Source organism: Rutilus rutilus (assembly GCF_951802725.1).
Source record: "Rutilus rutilus genome assembly, chromosome: 24".
Taxonomy (NCBI): Eukaryota; Metazoa; Chordata; class Actinopteri; order Cypriniformes; family Leuciscidae; genus Rutilus; species Rutilus rutilus.
The window spans coordinates 8605288-8627883 of record NC_140228.1 but is presented as its reverse complement, the minus strand read 5'-3'; the positions used below and the strand labels follow the sequence as shown (position 1 = coordinate 8627883).

General features: G+C 38.4%; 1 protein-coding gene across 4 annotated transcripts in view; it reads left to right on the top strand.

The window, feature by feature from the left end:
* Nucleotides 1-22596, top strand: part of dpyda (dihydropyrimidine dehydrogenase a) — a 189139-nt gene that overhangs the window by 44645 nt on the left and 121898 nt on the right. For all 4 annotated transcript variants that reach the window (XR_014626124.1, XR_014626125.1, XM_084398600.1 and 1 more), the window contains 6 exons: nt 3490-3577; nt 10556-10717; nt 15415-15611; nt 16113-16194; nt 16967-17054; nt 22319-22426. Coding sequence is in view for 2 of the 4 variants with exons in the window: in XM_084398600.1 (XP_084254726.1) it covers nt 3490-3577; nt 10556-10717; nt 15415-15611; nt 16113-16194; nt 16967-17054; nt 22319-22426 (725 nt within the window). In the remaining 2 variants the exon portion in view is untranslated. The remainder of the gene's footprint in view (nt 1-3489; nt 3578-10555; nt 10718-15414; nt 15612-16112; nt 16195-16966; nt 17055-22318; nt 22427-22596) is intronic.

The window sequence follows — 22596 nt, the reverse complement described above, 5'->3', positions numbered from 1 at the left end:
GAACTCGGCATTAGAAATAAACAAGCAGGTTTTTGTTGAAGTACCTTGCAGGCTTCTATATGCAAATGTACTCTGTTATGATTGGCTAATCGCAACATACTGGAGTATAGAGAGCCTAAGTCCCTCCCCTCCGCTTCCGGCTCATGGGACCTTATTTCGGAAAAAATATGTATGGTAGTCAATCGCAAGAGACAACTTATCTTTTTATTCCGTCTGAACTGTGCCCTGAATTACACATATGATGTTTGTCAATTTAAAAGATAATTATGAAAGTCAAGAAAGTCGCAGTTTGTCATAAAACAGAAGAGTAACATTTTGTTTTATGTGAAAATCGCTCAATGAACTACTCTCGTCTCGCACTATGTACGTCACCGTTGCTCGTATGTGTGCAGTCTGGTACAAAACACTCAGGCATGACGGCGTAACGTTACGATTATAACGTAAGACTATAGAAAAATGACAGACGTTAGCTTCAGTAAAGTTAGCTTCATTCATTGAGAGAAAAGGTATGACGTCACATGTGCGCCTTTTGGGTTTGTAGTCTTTGTAATTACGTATTTTCACAGTCTTATACCTCAACAATTTTGTATCAAACTGCGACTTTCTTGACTTTAAAATGTATCTTTTAAATTGACAAACATCATATGTGTAATTCAGGGCACAATTCAAACGAGATCAAAATATTTGTTGTCTCTCGCCATTGACTACCATACAATATTTTTCCGAATTAAGGTCCCATGGTGTTCCACCGGAAGGGGAGGGACTTAGGCTCTCTATTTCACACTGTTGCTCATTAGGGCAAGCCAAGTTGCAGAATAATGAATAGGTGTTGATTTCTACATGTGGACGTGGCTGTGATGTCATAACTACAGGTCGACCAATAAGGGTTTTTCAGTGAGAACAGAATATCTAAAGGCCAGTGCAATGCACATATATTTATGATACTCTTTATGCCTGGTTCAGATTACACGATTTTTTTGTCTGTTACTAGTCACTGTGTCAGATTACACGATTTTGACTCCTAGAGATCTTGTCATGTCCTGGACAAGAAACATGTCAGACTAGCCTACACGTTGCTTTCTGACCAGTCTCGCTCGCGCACACACACACACAGTCACACACAGTCGCTCACTCGCGAACACACACACACTCTCACTCACTCTCGCTCGCTCACTCACTCACTCGCGCGCACACACATACACTCCAACCGTCATGGAGGACCGAAAAAAAAATTACACATGCTAGTCTTTTTATCATGATGTCGTGAAGCATCGCAGACGTGTAGGTTGCGATCATCGTAGGTTGTCGCCCACTATGACACACGAGATGAAACGGTCGAATCTTGCGTCCCGACGACCGTTGTCTTTGCGTTACACCTTACGTCAAACGGATCGTGCCAAAATCGGGCTAAAATCGTGTAACTGTAATCTGAACCAGGCATTAAGGAAATGTAGACCACATGGGAATTGGATTTGGACTAGACATGAACTAAAAGCCACAAAACTCCAACTTTGCAAGGTCTTCAAATATATTTATATTCTTTTATTTTGGTAATATACTTTTATTTGGGATGCATTAAATTGATCAAAAGTGACAGTAAAGCCTTACATAGTAAAAAAAAAAAAAATCAAATAAGTGCTCTTCTTTTTAACTTTTTATTCGTCAAAGAATTCTGAAAACAAAGGTAGGCTTATCACGTTTTCCACAAAATATTAAGCAGCACAACTGTTTTCAACACCGAAAATAAGAAAAAATGTTTCTTGATCAGCAAATCAGCATATTAAAATGATTTCTGAAGGATCATGTGACACCGAAGACTGGATTAATGATGCTGAAAATTCAGCTTTGCCATCACAGGAAAATATTAAATGTTTTTAAATATGTGAAAATATAAAACAGTTGTTATAGTTAAGAAAAAGTGTTTTCTATGGTTAAAAAAATACACGCATACTAAAAAAAAATATTTTGATGTACAATTAGCTGAATAATTGTCATTTGGTTACTTTTTTGGATGATATTTCAAATTATCGTAATCACTTCCATTTATTTGTTTCAATAAATGGTCTGGATGGACTGGGAAGGAAATGGTTGATTTAAACTTTAGAGTATAGATACGTAACTTTCTTTTTTGAAGAGCAAGAAAAATCTATTATCAATGAGACATGATCTTTAATACATTTGCGCTAATGTATTCATTGTACAGGAAGCTGAATATGAACCACTGCACCGTTTCATGTTCTACATGCATATTTTGTAAGAGACACACGGCGATGATCATAACAGATGATATATCGCTGATTTGGAAGAGTGCCTTTTCCTTCACAATAAGCAGAGAGGAACGGCAGCGAGAGAAATATTTCTGCGAGTGTGGCTTTATGTCTTCCCGCAGCTGCTCGGTGTCCCCTCTCTGTATTAATCATCTCTGTGCAGATCAGAAGTGCGATAGGCCCCGGCATCCTCCGAGACTAGCCTTCATCTCACCGTCAAAGCCCAGTCCAGGCCCTCTCCCAGACGAAGACTCCTGCAATATCCCTAATCCTTAAGGCTAAGGATAATTTATGATCAAATAAAGAAAAAGCAGGTCAAAACTAATGTCACATTATGATCAGCCACCCTGGTTGATAAAAGCGGGACTGGGACGGTAGCGTTGTGTGGTCCTCTGTGGCGTCGGTACCTGGCCGCTGCACTACAGTAATTACCCCACTGTCACCCCGGTAAGTGGTATTAATGGCAGCCTTGTGCACTCTAGTCCGCGCTGAGCTTAGAGAATAGTGAAACGGGATTATTATGGGCATCCAGCTGCGCGTGAAGCTAAACCTGCAGGTGTTATATGAGCGTTTGCGCTGCTTTTGTGTGTGAGCACTGTTGTGTTTTGTGTGCTTTTTGTTTCCACATACGTGGCACAAGTTGTGCGTTTCCTCCCCCCTTCTTGTTTCCGCGTCTCCTTCCCTGCCTCGATTTGCTCTGTTCCCTGTGTGCGTCTCCCCCTCTGCTCATTGTAAAGGAAAAAGCACTCTTCCAAATTACTGATACATCATCTGAAGTCATTAGTGTGGTGAATTTTTAAACAGCTGTGTGTTTGTAAAATGCGAAATAATGATTGTGAGCTACAGTAGCAGCCCTCTTTCGTTTCCCAGCAGCCCCAGTCAGCTGCCTCCTGTCACACGCCATTCACATCCAGGGGCCAGACGTACCACCTCCATTCTGATTGGGCATGAATATTTAATTGGGGCGGCTCCAAATTATCCTATTTGTCATTCAAAACTGGTGTGTCATCAATATGGCGTCTTTGAGATGTAGTTGCTGGGAGAAAAGTCCTCCGGCACAAAAGCTTGGGATTGATTTCCTCTGGGTGCCGTAGAGTGTTTGTAATTGGCTGGAATGTGCCGTTCCAGTGGGGCGACGACACAAAGTTCTGTTCTTACTGTAAATAACTTTACTTTGCATTGCATGTGAGGTAATTCAAACATTAATCTTGTTTTCTCACAGATGTTTGAAGTGTGCCGATGCACCGTGTCAGAAAAGCTGCCCGACTAATCTGGACATAAAGGCCTTCATTACTAGTATCGCAAACAAGGTATGTTGCGTATCTACAAGTTGACTTTCTTAATAAATGTTTCTGGTCTCATTGAGCTCGAATCTTCTGATAAAAAGGTTTGATTTTGTAATGTTTCATCAAAATGTAAGAACTTTATTTTTGGAGTTTTTACTCCATTTTTATATGAAACTAAACTTTTATCGGTCCACTTCCCAAAGGATATGTTTTGAATGCCATTTTTAATGTTAATTTTAATTTGAACAAGTATTAAAGGCATTGAAATTATTTGACACACTATTTTCTTCCTATTTTGACGACAGTAATTCGAACACATCAAAAACAGCCAATTGCTTTTAGTTTTTTACATTAATGAATTTATTTAAAAATGGCCAATTTAGTTTTTTTTTATTATTGTTATAAAAATAATAAAAATAATTTTAATAGATTTTTTTTATAGGCAATTTATTTTAGGATATATATATATATTTTTTTATATAGTCAGTAGGCTTTAGTTTACATTATATTGTATTCTAGCAAAAACACGTTTAGCTACTTTCTTTTGCTAGTTGGTTGCAGGTCACATTAGGAATGGGGGTCATTTTCATTTTCAAAAGCATTTTATTGAGCATAAATTCCTATTATACCTCTGCGCACAGGACGAGTCATCTGTATTTCCGGTCCATTTTTCAGGAAGAAAAAGAGTATTTTAAATGCATATATCTAGAAAAAGCTCAAATGTTAAGGAGTGCACTCGCATATAGATGGCCTCAAAGCTAACAGACACGGGCTAAAAGCCACGAAACTTTTATTTTCATTTCATGGGTTCTTTTAGCTTCTAAAAGCCGGATATAGAAAGCCATGCAGCGAGATCAGGGACACATCAGCCCAGTAACAAACAGCCAAACAAACAGAAAGAACTATTATCTAACTCATCACATTTCATATATTTCCCTTACGTTGTACAACAGGTTCCTAATATAAGATATGTAACTTTCATATCAAATATACTTCTGTAGAGAAAGGCATTTTTATTATGGTATTAATGTTTACATTTCATGTGGTATGAAAATGAAATGTCATTTTCTTTATGCAATTTTTTTCTCTTTCTTTCTGTAGTGTGCTCTTGGGATGATTAGATTTTTTTTTTTCAAACAGACTCCTGGGATTTCAAATGCTGCTACATAAGTCACGTCTTACATATGCAAGTCTTATTTTATCTCACAAGTTCGTCATGTAGTTTATTTAGGTAAAGAATTCATCCTTATTTTTTTCTGTATACGCTTATGTATTTACTTTAGAACAGTGCTTATACACTTATTTTTGCTTTAGGATCAAGATTTAACGCAGCCAAGTTAGGTTACACTTTAAATTAGTGTAGAATTCTCACTATTAACTACGAGTTTTGCCTCAAACTCTTAATATTAATAGATAGTAAGGTAGTTAAGTTTAGGTGTTGGGTAGGATTAAGGGATGTAGAATATGGTCATGCAGAATGAGGCATTGATATGTGATTTATAAGTACTAATAAACAGCAAATTTCCTAGTAATATACACTACTTCATAGTGAGAATTGGACCCGAAACTAAAGTGTTACAGAGAGTTATTGTTGCAGCCTTCATAAAAGCTTAGCAGTAGGGTTGGTAATTCGGATTCTGCTTATTGATTCCGATTCTTTTCGATTCCCAGTTTTTGATTCCAGTAAGGTAAAACATTTACAGACCCTTTCCAAAAAATTTGAATATCATGGAAAAGTTTATTTATTTCCATAATTCCATTCAAAATGTTAAACTTCCATAGATTATAGATTCAGGTCCCACAACTTAAACGATTTCAAGTATTTAGTTGTTTATTTGTACATAATTTGGGCTTCCAGCTCATAAAACCCACGAAAACAGGATTTCAAAAAATTTGAATATTACATGAAATCACACAGTAATTACACAGTGATGCCATGGTCATTGAACCAGGTTTTGGTTATTTTGGCAGTGTGGGCAGGTGCAAATCCTGCTGGAAAATGAAGTCAGCATCTCCATAAAGCTTGTCTGCTGAAGGAAGCATGAAGTGCTCTGAACATGTCCTGGTAGACGGCTGCGTTGAGTGGACAGCACAGTGGACCAACACCAGCCGATGACCAACACAGACTGTGGAAACTTCACACTGGACTTCAAGCATCTTGGATTGTGTGCCTCTCCATTCTTCCTCCAGACTCTGGGACCTTGCTTTCCAAATGAGATGCAAAATTTGCTCTCATCAGAAAAGAGGACTTTGGTCCACTGTGCTTTATTAAATCCAGAGTCAACGCAGCCGTCTACCAGGACATTTTCAGAGCACTTCATGCTTCCTTCATTTTCCAGCAGGATTTGCACCAGTGCCCACACTGCCAAAATAACCAAAACCTGGTTCAATGACCATGGTATCACTGTGTAATTACTGTGTGATTTCATGTAATATTCAAATTTATTGAAATCCTGTTTTCGTGGGTTTTATGAGCTGGAAGCCCAAATTATGTACAAATAAACAACTAAATACTTGAAATCGTTTAAGTTGTGGGCCCTGAATCTATAATCTATGGAAGTTTAATGTTTTGAATGGAATTATGGAAATAAATAAAGTTTTTCATGATATTCAAATTTTTTGGAAAGGGTCTGTAGTCAAAACATTTATATCAAACATATTTATTCTGTCTTTTTGAAAAATGTTTTGTTGCAGCTTATTTCAACTCAACTCAACTCAACTTTATTTATAAAGCACTTTCAACACCACAAGTGGAACCAAAGTGCTGTACAGAAGGTATAAAAAGAGAAAATAAAAATAAAAACATAAAAACAATACAAACAAATGACACACTTACAAAGCATTATCAAATGCTAAAGAAAACAAATAAGTTTTGAGCGCACTCTGAAAAACACCCAATGAAGGACACGTTTTTACAGACAGAGGAAGGTCATTCCAGAGCCTAGGAGCTGCAACAGAAAATGCCCGATCACCTTTACATTTTAAACGGGATTTCCATGAGCAAAAATCAGCAGCCTAAAGAACACTAACATTTTCCTATGGTTTTACAACAAAAACAACTGGACTAACTAATATAAATTTCAAACATTATTAAAGACAAGTAAACAGTAGTATTTCACTGTGGGCAGTGTATCACATTCGGTCTCTTGTACGTTACGTTTGCACAAGCAATTAGTATAGTTGCTGGCCGCAGTTCACTTAATGGCCACCGGTGTCGCTAATAACAAAGGTTTCTGAATTCTACATAAAGCCCCTTTAATGATAAGGTTAGTTTGAAAAAGAAGTGTTACCATTGGGATTTGCCACATCTTGGTCAAAAAGCTTTCTCAAAAGTGTTTCACACTTGAATATTTCTCCACAATCCACCAAAAACTCTTCCACTTTTCATGATCCAATCAGTTCATGATGGATTATATTCAATTTGTTTCTGAAATACGTCACTTTTCGGAAGTAAAATGGCTTGTGTTTCACTAAATATACTAAATACATCACACTACAGGGATTATAGCGTCCATATACTTAAAAACATCACACAAGATGTCAGACCTGAGCTCTTCATCAGGATGACAGACATTGCCATTGTAAAAGACGTAATTGTGACATCTAGCCGGTGCAGAACTGCGGTGGTGAACTTTGAGTTATGCTTTTAATAAGAGATCTGCTGTTGGATGACGTGAATTATTCGCTGGGAATAATGAGTTTTTGTGCTCATTTGTTTGACTTTTGTGGGAGCGTTTTAAAGCTGCACTACAGCGGCTCTTATGTATGCATTGCATCTGTGTATTTGAATATCAGTCATTCATTTGAAGCAGGAAAACTGACTTGTACAATCAGCATTTGAATAAAGCCCATGCAAAATGTCTTTAATGCGCGTCGCTGGAACAACACCGTGTTTCTGTGCCGTTGTTCTGTCAAGGTTTCCGTCATACCGTGCATTCTGCGAATTTAGCGAGTGCCATTGAGGCGCTCTGGCCTTAATTCAAGGCTGTCTGAAGAAGAGAGATGTTGTCTGCTTTTTTCAGAACTAGACACATGTCAGTCAGGGGGTGATGACTGTCAGAATGGGCTTGTTAGACAAGAGAATGAAGGAAGAGAATGAAAAGAGAGTACTGTGGTACTATCACGAAGTTTTTCTTCCATGTCTTATATGAATAGAAGTGTTAAAGGTGATTTTTTTATTTAAAACTTTCACTGATAGAAGTGAGTAGTACTTTTGAAAGATGTTTAAAAACATGAAGTCATTTCAGTAGCCTAATAAAAGCTGTTTTATTTTAGATTGAGCAGGCTGGGTGGGCAGATATTGTTGTGATCACATGATCAGCTAAATATTACTCACTTTATTTTGTTCTCTGTTTTTTTTTTTTTTTTTTTTACCTCAGTATAAATTAATCATGGCTGTCTGCAAAAAAGGCCATTTCTACAATGGTATCAGTAACTGAACACTTCTGCTACAGTTGCTGCATCCACGTTGCTGTGTTGCGCAGGCTGATATGATGACTAGCATAATATAGTATACAGTATGTGTGTATATATATATAAACACACACACATACTGTATACTGTATACTATATTATGGTATATAAGTACTATCAAATCGATTAATTATGATTAATTGCATCTAACATAACAATTTTTGTTTACATAATATATGTTATAATATATATTATAATATTTATACACACATATATTATGTAAACAAACTTTTTTGTTAAATGCGATTCATCATGATGAATCGATTTAACAGCACTAATATATATATACACACAAAATTATTTGTGTGTATATATATATATATATACATACATATATACACACACAAAATGATTTGTGTGAGTGTGTATATTACTACAGTTACAGGTTTTATTTTGTTATGCAAAAATAAAATGCATAGAAAAACAAAAAGCTCACAGGAAACAAAAGTATACATTGACTACAACATATTAAGTTAATAATATTTTGTTGGTTCTCTTGTTTTTGCATGTTCATGATTTTTTTCTTTTTTTGTATGACAGCCCGGCAAAATGATTGTCCTCATGCACAACTTGGCATGTTTCATTGCGTTATCACAAATAAAACAATTGATTATAAGCACAACTACGCAATACGCTTACAATTTTTTTTTCTAAATTATAATAATTGAATAAAGGGTTAAGATGTAATTTAATAAAAGATGTAATAATAAAAGGCCGGACATCACTTTCGTCCACTACTGTATATATAATATTATATACTGTTAAAAAGTTCATTGTCAGTACAAACTTTTTAAAAGAATTAAAAAAAAAGAGTATTTCTATTAAAGGAGTCATAATGTTGTGTTACCTTGGATACCTAATGCTCTATTATAGTCTTTCAGGCACTTCTAAAAAAGAAAAGTGGAAAAAAAATAAACACAGAGCTCCTCAGACCCTTATTTCTAAAGGCATTATTGTCTCGCGAGATCTGATGCGATGTTTTGGCTGTCGTGGACGGTCATTATAATAATGCAAATGAGGGGCGCGTTGATTGGTCGTAGAAAAAATACACCATTTCCAGATACATTCTTACAGAAGCCCCACTAACTGAAAGCTATTTTCAAACTGCATGTTTTGCATGAGTTTGGCTAATAATGTTTAGTGGTATATTGTTTTCATACTTGCATTTAAACAGTTTTAGCCACTGAGCATGGACTCCTGTACCGTCACTACTGTAGCTGCTAGTGTAAAACAAAGTGGAAAGATGTGGCTAGCATTCGTAGAGTCCATTCCCCGTGTTTACCTCGAAGGTAACGTTACATACAATAGCCGCATTAGCAGTTAGCTGCTATTTGTTAACCACAGTAGAGCAATAAAAACACAGTTTTACCTTTTCAATTTCTGGCAAGTCCCTGATGGTTGGGATGGCACCTTTTCCCAAACGGAGCTTCGAGGCCAAGTTCGCCTGATATTGCCCCAAATTTGTAAATGATTCCGGTGTAAAATGTTTAGCGCACACACCTAACGATACGCCACTTGAAAGAGTTGTTGGGACAGCGTCATTAAAAATGAATTTCCTCCACTGTTCCCTGATAGTTTCGTCCGTTTTTGGTAGATAAAACACATTTGCATGTTGTTTGTGGCAGTCAACCACAGAGCATCTCAGGTGTGCACTCGGTTTCTCCATCTTTCGCGAGTCGACTAAACTGAATCTGAGGGGGAGAGGGGGAGAGGGGCGGGCTTCCCGCGGCATAGGTTTGCGGTGTCCATATTTGGTATATCCTCCCCCGTCTTGACGTCAAGAGGGGGAAGAAATCAAAATCTCGTTTTTTCGTGCGCGTGCACGTGGCCTATTTTACAAACCCTGAGGTAAACAAACGCTTCACTTTTAAATATCGGCTTCCCGGCCAGTGTACAATCATTATGCAATCATAACATACATTGATTCTCGTGGAAAAGTGAAATTTCTACATTATGACTCCTTTAAAAAAAAAGTGGTTCTTTTGAACTTTCAATTCAATAAAGAATACTGGAAATAAAATGTATCATGGTTTCCACAAAGATATCAAGCAGCGCAACTGTATTCAGCATTGATAATAATAAGAAATGCTCATAATAAAAAATCAGCACCAAATCTGCAATCTTTCAAAAATAAAATAAAAAGTAAATAATCTTACCAATGCCAAAACTTTTAAATGGTAGTGTATGTGACTGATTTGAAGTGCTCTATAGACAGCACATAAAATAAGGTACTTTACTGTGGCTTTGCTTTAGCACCTTGCTAAGCTAATGCATTGGTTTTCAGCAATAAACTTCAGTATTGAGTGAAATAAACATTGATATTTTTGTCTCATATTATTTGTTGCATGTACAAATATGTATGTACTGTATATAGTTTGGCCAAAATAAGGTAATTTAAAAAGCAACATAATTTTGCTACCTACATTTTAAAATGGTGTGATAGCACTTTTAGGAATCACATACACACAGCTATCTAGATGCATATCTCGGCAGGTTTTCTAAAAAACACTTTTATGTTGATGTTCACAGAATTATTATGGGGCGGCACGGACCATTTTGTCAGACAACCCGCTAGGTTTGACGTGTGGGATGGTGTGTCCCACCTCAGACTTGTGTGTTGGGGGGTGCAACTTGTATGCGTCTGAGGAAGGACCCATCAACATTGGGGGACTGCAGCAGTTTGCCATTGAGGTAGGACTTTTCCCCTTTATTTATTGGACATGCGTAATAAAGAGTAATTGAATAATTGGGAATCAGGCCATGTTGCATGTTCAATTCAAACCTGCAACGTCCACATGAGCATCATAACTCAGCGACCACTAACCGCTGGGCCACAGCTTTGAAAAAGGTAAATTTGAGGTTCGTAGGGAGAAAAATATTTCCTTTTCATTCTCTTATTTCCATATTAGGTTTTATTCAAACTGAATTTGTATTATCATTTTTTAGTGGCTCACCTGAGTGAGAAGCCATGTATGCCGTAGGCCAGATGGATTAGATTGCATATGAAGGGAAATATGCACAAAAAAAAACGAGTAACTCTCAAGTGCTTAAGGGTTCGTATATCTAAAAATTGCTGCATAAGAACTATTCCCTAGTGGTTTAGTGGAGTTAACCTGTTAGAAAAATGTGTATTCTTGTTTCTTTGGATCCCATATGCTGTCATGAAGAGCTTGTGGCGTGCCAGTGTTAATGAAGTCTCTCAGCTCTAGTCGGCAGCAGTATGAACTCATGATGTGTGACACTCTCCACTGCTACAGACACAATTCGTCTCAGCGGCCCGGCCTTCTGCCACGACAAACGTCAGGTTCACCATTGGTGAGCTGGTGCCAGGGAAAAGGGGAATAACTTGTCTCACATCAATCAAGATGAGCTTAAACCAAAGAAAGCTGCAGATATTTCATGTCTAACAAACACACGATGATGTTCAGAGGAAGTGACTAAAAAGGAGCGAGGATGGCGAGGTGCCAGCAAACTAGCTTGCAGTAAACAGATCCGTTAGGACATTTCTATGAAGTCGTGCAGGGCAGGGTTTATGTAAGCATCTTTGTAAATACATATAATTTGTTTGGTCGCATACATGTTATTTGTTTCTCTGCACAATGAAACTACAGGTGTGTTAATCATTAACTCATTTATATGTTTATGTTTGGTTTCGCAACACAGCACTGCAGTAACAGGTAATTAAATCGAAATTAAAGTGCGTGGGTTTGATTTGCTCGATTTGACCCACAATTGTGTGTGCGTCAAAGTGGGAGTTTCCTGTACCTGGTAAAGGGCGACGGTCAATACAGTGTTCCAGCCTTGCTGAAATTATACACACTATAGATACGGACACAAAACACCTTTTAAAATGCACAATATGTTGAAAAAACTTTTGGATATAGTGCAAGCCAGCATTGGAAATGTAATTGTGTATGCTCATTTGTCCTATTTTTATATTTAGATTACCTTTTCCATCATCTACCGCTGACTTTGATAACATTAAACACTGCCTAAATTAATTTATTTGTAACTTGTTCAGACAAAATATCTTTTTACTGGTTATTGACCAGAACATTATAACAATCATCGGCTAACCGTTTGAATATAGACCAGACATTTCTAAACAACATTTTTTCTCCCAGTTGTGTAAACATGTTCAAAATATTCCAAACCCATTTATGGGAATAGTGGTTGAAGGTTGCTTCATTATTTAGATACAAAAGCTGCATAAATGTTCCTGCTTTTATATACCCTTTGTGCCTCTTTAAAGCTTCAGGGTTTCTTCGGAATGTACTGTATATAAGCAAGTGCACACTACAAATACAATTTAAAAACATGCCCGCTGACATGAATAAGTTTAGCTGGCTGCATTTCAGTGTTGCCGGAGGGTTTGTTTTTCTTTACCTTAAGCAATTTGTTTGCAATTCTAACAGGTTTCATGCGGGCATGTTTCTTAACTGACTGCTCGGAAGGGGGAAACGGAAAGCACGACAGTTCATTTCCACCCACCTTTGTAACCCGATCCCACCTGTTCCACACAATCACCACAGGCTAAAAAAAAAAAGGAAGCGCTTCGGCATGTTAAGTTTCATTACTTCATGAAGGATAAGAAGAGCAATTACAAAAGCAGCCTCTCTCTCTTGTGCCACCCACCTCTGCTGTGACTTATTAGACGTCTCTGTCTAGGTGGCGGATCCTCTCTCCTTAAATGTGAGAGGTCAGTCTGGTTATCGAGCCGATAATTAGATAACCCAAGAAAAAAGGGCTATCACAGCCCACCGTCATTCACTGGCTGCTCCTGCAGTCGGCCTGCAATCACAGATAACTTGGTGTCTCTTTTCAATTACAAGGGAAACGCAGTGTTGGTGTCCAAAGGTGGCAAAGCACATTAGCATCTTTAGAAGACTTTGACTAACTCCCACTTACATACCAACAGTGCCAATTTGAGTGTCTATTTGCCATTAGGTTTGATTAAGAAGTGATTTATAGGTAATTTATACAACAGTTATATGATCTGGTAATATTTTAATGACATTGATATTGAGGATCTTTGATTTAATTCTTGGAATACAAAATACAGTATATGTCGGTGCCAGATTTGTTTTTGTTAAAGGGGTCATGACATGTTTTTTTCTTTTCTTTTATTATGTTCCCTTAGGTGCAATTATAGTATTACTATAGTTTTTTGGACAAAAAACGTTTAAAATTGAGTGATTTATGACCTTTTCCCACCCTGTTTCTCATGCTCTGATTCAAACAGTCTGTTTGGGGGGTGTTTCCCCTTTAAGAGTTCAGTGTTAACACCCACTCTTATGATTGGCTAACGTCAGCGCCTATGCATCAATTATTAACATAGATATAGAAAGCCAGAAAATGAACCATCTGTCCACCACTAACAACTAAGAATGGATTACCCCGTGTCCACATGACATGGACAGTGTGAAGCTATTTTGAATGAATATGTCAGATTTGTAACCAGAAACACTTGAATACGGGTTATTTTTATGCATATGCGCGAGGGAGGGAGGGAGAGAGAGAGAGAAAGACAGTGAGAGAGCGCGCGCGCGGCCGGGGCGCTCTCGCTCGCTCTCGCTCGCTCTCTCAGTAACATGAGCCCTGTCACAATCGTCTCTACACATCACTCACCGATCAAATAAGGCTTTGGCGGCCACATAGCAATCTTGTAAAGAGACCCACTCGCTGCACGTCGACGACTGAACTCCTGTGGGGCGCGTGACAACGAATCATGCGACGATGCGAAATGACTATGAGGCACAGACAGTAGTCTTGTGCTGGAGGCGGTCATATGCAAACGACTGGTGCGTCACTTCGTACCGTGACGTCACTTCTTACCATGGATCCAGAACGAGCTGTATTTAGAGCTTGATTAAATAAATGATTCGTTTATAATGGGGAGGGCGTCTAAAGCTATGAAACTTGCAGGAAGTTTTAATGGTACAAAGACCTCTTATATACCAAAAGATCAAGGCAAATTTGGTTTCTCATGTCATGACCCCTTTAAATTTATTGATATCGGCCGATGTTGGATATTTAATTGTGAATGCTCTTTTCTCCTATTACATTTAGACTACCATTGCACTAAATGTAGTCTTTAGCAAATCCTAAACCGTACCCCAGGTACCTTTTACCTCCACGAGTTCTGCACTGCTGCCACGTGACTTTTCAGATGTCGTCTGAAGTATCAATCAAATGAAGCCGTACGGATCTGTCAAGAGACGAGATTGTGCTTTGAATTGCCGCATTGTTTGTTTCATTGAAACCGCAATAATATAAGTCTCTAAACTGCTCTCAGGGATTATTAAAAATGCATTGTCATGTAGCAATTTGGGCTTCACAGTCCATGAAACTCATGAATAACTATATTAATATCACCTATAGTGTTGCCTGTTCAGGCATAATATTGTATTAACAATACAGGCTTTTACATATGGATCTGGCTAATCTTATTAGGAAGACAAAGCATCTGCCCTCCCATTTTACTACTTGTAATGGATATACCGCCACAGGCTCCTCATTAATGCCTGTTTGGATAACTTACTGTGTTTTTTATGTATCTGCTAACTATCTTTATGTTGATGTCTTCATGTCTGTTGATGCGTTAAGGACGCTTTTTGAATGAATGAGTATCCGTAATTCCTTTTTCTTTGTCTTCTCATTTGGTTTCTGTTCTGAGGGGCTGAATGAGTTCTTGGTGTTGCTTTTGTCTTAGCGACTCTAAGTGGGCTCTCTGCTCTGGATTTTAATAGTGAAGTGATGAATCAAATTGCTGCAGGGTTTATGTATTCATGTGTGGGTTTTTATTTTTTTCCTCCTCAGGCAAATTAAGAGCATGTCGGACGTTTTTTGTGTTGGACCAGGCAAGCCTGTGGTGTTTCAAAGACAGTTTCTCAATAGAGACAATATAAATGTTTTCCTCTCGATGTTAAAGTGGTGTTTGTCCCAGCAAAGCTGGTTACTAGCATGCTGTCTGGTGATCTGATTTTCCCACCAGCCTTTGTAACTAGATTAACCAGCAAGACTTGTTCAGTCGAGATTCACCAGGAAGACCAAGCATGAACAGTTTCATCAGAGTAATAGATTGAGTAATGGATGGATGGATAGATGCCTTGGTCAACCCTTTTCACCAGAAAGTTGACCAGCTTTATCAATCAGGCTTTTTGTTTTCCACCAACTGCATTGGCACCAAATCTGAGCGAACCAGAATGAACCGGCCTGAATGATCATGGAAATTCATGCTGGTTTAAACTGGTTGTTTTCAGCAAGTTTGTCATCTTGAATTTGCTGCAAGTGATCTGAAGGTTGTGACAGTCAATCAGAATCATAAAGTTTGCTCCAATTTCCCAATGAAGGTACAATACATTGATTTTCTTCGGGTGTGTTTGCAGGTGTTCAAAGAAATGGGTGTTCCTCAGATACGGAATCCCAATCTCCCGCCTCCAGATCAGATTCCTGAGAGCTATCGCTCTAAAATAGCTCTGATTGGCTGCGGCCCCGCCAGCATCAGCTGCGCCTCGTTCCTGGCCCGCATGGGGTACGGCGACATCACCGTTTTCGAGAAGCAGAGGTTCATTGGAGGACTGAGGTCTGTAATTACTCTGACCCGTGGTTCATACTCAGAATTCTCATCCTGTATCTAAGATGGTCCACTAAAGGGCATTGTTGATCTGGCCAGCCACAATCAATATGGGGCACATTGTTGAAGGTCAGAATAATTAATGAATGGTCTCTGTAATTGGGAATATTCATCTCTCAAATGTCGAGTTGGGTTGAGGTTATCAATTACGTGCTGTTGTATCTCCAGCGCTGTTTAGTTTAACCAGCATGTCGATTGCAAACAGGGGTCCTTCAATGAATATCCAATGCAACTCAAATCCCAGCAGTCTCAGGGAGTAGAAACAAGGCTCTGGGGTTTGTGTTGGCATTTAGACCAGCACAATTGAAGACTAAATAACCTATAGCATAAGAAAGAATTCCAGATATGGAACGATCCTTAGCATGGGGTGGAACTTTTCATCTCTCTAGGGACTCCTCCTTATCGCCCTTCCTTTTCTTCTTATTTCATTTTTCCTCTCTTGATTTTCAGCTCCACCGAGATCCCGCAATTCCGCTTGCCGTACGACGTGGTTCAGTTCGAGGTGGATTTGATGAGAGACCTGGGAGTGAAGGTAATGAAAACCATCACACCTCCCTATCCTACTCCTCCTCCTCCGTGCCCCTGTGCACTCCCACCTTCCCCTTTTGAAGCCGGGAAGGGCGAGAGGTCTTAGGGAGGATCAGTGGTCCAAATGTCAGCCGCATTAATAAAGAACAATTAAAAGTTGTATTAGGGGTGGCAGACAGTGGCAGCCGAGCACCTCAGGGCTACGCGCACTTGTCTGTTTGTTTCCTGAATGCTTCAGCTTCAGGAAAGGGCAATCAATAGTCGTCATCCGGCACACCTGCTCAAGATTCATTTTACACAGGAAATGCTTTTTTCCGCAGTTCGTGAAGAGCTGAGGATGATGGGGGGGGGAGGGAGGGAGGAAGGGGATGACAGATTTGCATGTTCCCTCAGTACCTATAAACAGACTCTTTGCTTTACATTTCTTCTACTTCCATTCATGTCCTTTAACTTTCCTTGCTTTCTTTCAGATTGGCTTTTTCCTATGCATTTTTCCGTGGGCATAATAATTCAGAGACAACCTCCCGAGACCTCTAAAAGACAGGATTTTACAGGCCTTCAAATGAGCTTCTTTCATTATTTCTTTCTTGTTTATTTTCTTGCTTTTTTTCTTTCAGCTGACTGAGACTTTTCCAACCGTCTTTTCCACTGCGACAAGATGACTTCAGAGATGTCCTCCTGCAATCTCAAACAGACCCTGTTTTACATGGCTTCAGATGAGCTTTTATGGAGCATTTCTGTGGTCTTACTTCTATTGATATGCTTTGTTTGTTCAGATTGTCTGTGACCGAGGACTCAGCCAAGATGGAATGACGCTGCTCTCTCTGAAGGAGGAGGGATACAAAGCTGTGTTCATTGGAATCGGTCAGTTTATATGCATCTTCACACATTGTTTTATTGACTGTTATTTGGACAGACAAGCATGTACACTGAAAAGATGGAGAAAGTCTCTTTTTCTCAAAATCACTGGGAGCTCCCTGGATTCCTGTCCGTGTTATTGGCTGTGGATGATCCACTTGACAATTTCTCCCCCTCTACCAGTAACCCCATTCACATCTCATTTTCCGCCCCACTCCTTGAGCTGCCACTGTTTCTTGCTGTGCTAACCTAACAGTGCATGGTTGGGCTGCCCACTGCTTCTCAGTGGAGGACACCCTGGTTTCTCATCAGATCCGTCTGCCCTGTTCTCTTCCAGCTGAGCCTTTCACTGCCATTACATGCTGACCCTCAATGCTCCCCAGCTTATTATAGTATCAGCTGAGTCTTCTCTTCTCTTCTCTTCTCTTCTCTTCTCTTCTCTTCTCTTCTCTTCTCTTCTCTTCTCTTCTCTTCTCTTCTCTTCTCTTCTCTATTAGCTTCTTTCCTTTTTTCCTTTCTTGCTATCTTTTTATTTGTTTGTTCTTTCCTTATTCTTCCTCCTTCCAATACTTAGTTCTTTCTTCTTTTTCATTAATTCGTTCATTTATTAATTTGTTCTTACTACGTTCCTCCAATTGCTTCCCTTTTAATGGTTCCTTCCTTCCTCTCTTCCTTCCCTCCCTTTCCTTCTCCTCCTTCTTTCTTTTGTTTATCAGTTTCTTCATTCATCATGATTTTTCTTTCGTTTATTTTTTCCTTCCTTTTTATTTCTTTTATTTGTTTTGTCTTTTATTTTTCCTTCCTTCCTTCCTTCCTTCCTTCCTTCCTTCCTTCCTTCCTTCCTTCCTTCCTTCCTTCCTTCCTTCCTTCCTTCCTTCCTTCCTTCCTTCCTTCCTTCCTTCCTTCTTTAATTTGTTCATTTCTTTGTTCCTTCTTTACTTCCTTCCTTTTCTTCTCTATTATGTGTTTGTTTGTTTCTTCCTTTCCTTTCTTCATTCTGGTTATTACTCTCTATTTTCTTTTCTCTCACACTGTGTTTACTGACTGTTATCAATATCAGCGGATTATATAAGATGTGACCTTTTGCCATTAGAATCAAATAATGATTATCATATTGGCACTGGCAGTGAGGAGCTTTGCTTTATATTTTCTAACTGCGTGGTGTGCAGTCTCATCGGTATAATGTTTTCTTTCCTTTTTTTTTTTTTTCCAAAGCAAAGGAACAAAATAATGTATTCTTGAAGATTATATCTTCTGGCTATATACATTGTACAATCCCTTTTGCTCGCTAAAATTAATCAAAGAGGCTTCTTTACATTGTAAAGCATTCTAATTATGCTTCCTAACCTAACCTAACTTTTTTTTTTTATATATATATCTGCTGAACTAAAATAATCTTATTACTTGAATAATGTAACTTTATATAGAAAGAAATTAAACCATGATTACATGGCCCCTACATTGATCTTAGAAATTCAAACATTGCCTAAAGCTGTCTTATTGTACTGACACATTAAGAAAAAGAATTAGTATAATTCATTGTTTCGAAACGCTGAGTCTCTTAATACTGGCATCCTAATTATGAGTCTTTTACGTGGAGCATTTTTGGATTTTTCTATAAAGGCATGTAAAGAAATTTTGACTGTGGGAGAAAATGAAAGCACTGAGTGTTTGCAATTAATTTCTGTAATTTCACACGAGTCCTTTACGGTCTTTTTAAATGTCATCCACTCACATGATTGACATGCTAATTTCTCCCTGGCAATATGCAAAAATATGCAAAGTGGAAACCAGTTTGAGGAAGTCAGATAAGAGCATTGTTTCTAGGTTATAGGCTCAGGAGTCACTGGCTCAGGTTCAATGGCTTTAAAGAGTGAATTAACACCTTAACTGCCATGAAATGATGAGGTCTGCGATCTCTGTCTCTTATTTTCTAGATGTCCCTCTTGATTTCATTGTCACTTTAATGACAACAAGAATGAAATATTATATAGTACATAACACAAACCATTAGTGATATAATGTACCCATAATCCCCTAAAAGCTGTGGAATATTAGTACCAACTACAAAATATTAGCCAAAGTTGGTAAATATCAATGTTATTAAAAGGCATAGTGATCAATAAATGGAAGGACATGATTAAAAGATGTACACTCAGCACTGAGAAGAGATGCTTGAAAATTTTAAAAGCTCTGCAATCAATAGTTGCTACGAGTTGGCGGCAGTGATCGTTGGATGCTAGCTAGTCAATATGAGGTTATAATATTACACTGTACAAATAACCCATCATGTGTGCATGCTTCTAAAATACCACCCAAGATGTCACGAAGCTTTTTAAATATGTTATACATTGAATATGTGCTGTTACAATAATGTTTAGTTGTTGCTGGCAGCATTAATTAACATCTGTATAGAGGGAATTTATCATCTGCAAGGAATTTATTTATATAACATCTTTATATAATTATAAAATGTTAGCATAATTACATAATTAATGTACCGTTATCTTTATAAGTGATTGAATTTATGATTTTTGGCAGGTGGATGATAATAATAATCCCACAGATTTACATTGAAGAAGGTACCTGAGCCATATCTGTAGACCAGGATATCATAGATACTTTAGAATTGTGGCAGCTTTAATTTTTTTCTTCATAAAATCTGCTTTAACTCTTCACCCTTGTTTTTTCTTCATCGTTATGCAATTTCTAAGGATCAGAGAGGTCAGAGACTGTTGAGAAAGTGTCTCCTGCCAATGTCGCCCCCTCTTCTCAACAGATGCCCATAGAGAAGGCCTGATTAACTAGAAGGGTTCTGCCCTCTGGGTGATGTATTATTTTTGATTTTGCACGGTAAAATCGGCCTCGGCTGCGAGCGTATTGTATGGAAGTTCAGCGCAGAGATCATTGCTGAAGAAAATGTGATGCAGCAGGAGACAAATGGAGACGCATTACTTACAAAGAGCGCTGTCACAAACCCTGGCGCTTTTGTTAAAACCCACTTTGTCACGGCATACACTGAAGTTTCCCGTTCTTCCTGAACCTCCTTTTGTATTTTTGGTGATGATCAGAAGATTGAGGTGGCAGGTGTTTAGTGATTATGCTTGTGAACAGTCTTGGGGAATGTTACTTTTAAAAATGTAACATAACACATTATTTATTACAAATTAACACTGAACATAAACAGAGAAATATGCAGATATTGGTTGAGGTCAACTACGCCACTGGTCATTTTTATGTTTTGATCATTTTTGGCTCACCAAATTAGGACATCATTTTTAAACCCTGCAAACACATAAAAGCATATTTTTATAATTATTGACTGACTAATGAGACTTGAATACCTGCTCAGAGATATGAGGCACATATCAGAATTTTCGGAAGTCTATGTGCAATTTAGAATTTTTTTTATGTTTTATGTTGTTCATTAGTCGTGACACCCTAACAGCTTTAGGATGTGGAAATGCCAGAATATCATCAGGATATCATTACAGCCATTTAGCGGCTTTCAACATTGTGTTCAACATCCCCTAATGAGAATCACTGGTGATTTGCACCAAATGTGTGATACAACACCTTCTGTATTGGAATGTGTATACATGTATGCGTGCGTGCGTGTGTGTGTGTGTGTGTGTGTGCAGTCCAGGTATTCCCTATGTTGTGGGGACGAAATGTCCCCATAAGGATGGTAAAACATGAAAAATGTTGATGTTGTGGGTACAAAACTTTGATACCCATGAGGAAAACAGATTATAAATCATACTAAATGATTTTTTTCTTTTGAAAAAGGCTGGATGTTTTTGTTAGTGTTAGAATGTAAAGTTTGTACAGTTTAAAAATTATATTGCAATACATCACCATAGTGTGGTACTCAGCTTAGAAACCTGAATTCAGCAGGTTAAAGCCACATAAAGCTTTTCATATAAACCTGTTGTAAAACTAAATCCAGCTGAAATGTAGAAGACAGCCATTAGACGGCTCTGTCAAACAGAATCAGCAGTGTGAACACAGCTCGGAGGAAGACAGGTTGGTTATTGGCGAGCGACGAAGAGCTAGCGTTTACTCGCAGGCCACACGCTGGCTTGTTTGGTGAAGGTTAACTTTAAAAACGTAGTAATTGCCGTGTTATTGACGTCTTCTGGAGATGTGTCTGATGAGAGGTGGGCGTCTAATTATTGTATGATTTAATGACCAGTTTCATTAGTAATGAGTTAAACTTTTTAAATCATGCTGTGTGCTTTCACCTCTTTACCCTTGCCTTTTTAAGCCAGACAGAGCGGATGAATCCGAGAACGGTGGGTGGAGAGGTGCTGTCGGGTTCCTGTTTTCTGTATTTTCACATGATTTTTGCTAAGGGTGTAAAAAGAATCCATGCATTTACTAAAGGCTTGTTTAAATTGAGCAAACGAAGGCGTTGATGCATGTTGTAATGTATTTCCTCGCAACCACATTGAGTGTATTGGTTCTGACAGCAACACCCCATTCTTCCATCTCTCAATCACTTAGTACCTCATTACCACTGTCTTCTGCTTTCCATCTCAGTCACAGTGGATCTCGTAAACTTCTCACGTTACGGTTCTCGCAAATGCTCTGATCTCTGCCAAAGAGTTTTATCTTATTAAGACGCCTTGGAGAGGGGTGCAGCATTTGCTGCTTTTAAACCGCAACAAAACACATCTCGTTTGCGTATCTCGATTTAGATATTACGCACAGAAGATTGAGAGATCTTCACAACTCACTTTGTCTGGGCTTTTTTTTTTTTCTTTTTTTTTTTGAATGGATGATAATTGTGGGTTTTGAGGCATCGGAGGCCTGACGCTGATGTCTAAACATCGCTCCCACTGAAACCACTGAAAGATTACATTATGTGTGATTATGTGTAATGATGTTAATGACACCAGACAGTGGCAAACATTCGGACGGGCATCTGATGCACAATAGACATTAGAGGCAGGAAGAAGTCAACATAGGGAGGAAATGGAAACTGGAATGTGTATCTGCGGATGTGAGATTTCATCTAAGTCATTAACTCAGATACCTATTTTTGAGATTTGTTTGTTATACATGACTGTCCATCCATCCATCCATCCATCCATCCATCCATCCATCCATCCATCCATCCATCCATCCATCCATCCATCCATCCATCCATCCATCCATCCATCCATCCATCCGTCTATTGTTCGATCTATCTGTCTTTATGTTGACTTAAAGACTGTAAGGTAGATCTTTAACTAAAGCTCATACTGTATGTGTCTGATTTCATGCAGGTCTACCTCAAGCTAACAGACACAAGCTCTTTGACGGCCTCTCCGCAGAACAGGGTTTTTACACGTCCAAGGACTTTCTCCCACTCGTTGCGAAAGCCAGTAAACCAGGTGAACACACTTGAGAAATCCGTCTGTCACACCTGATGATTCAAAATTCCTGAAGCAACACAAATGAGGACCATCAGAGTCCAAGTTATTTGAATTATGTATAAGCTTCCTTGCTAACTAAAAAGTATCAAGAATACCATTGGTTTTTGTTGTTGAAGTACCATGACTAA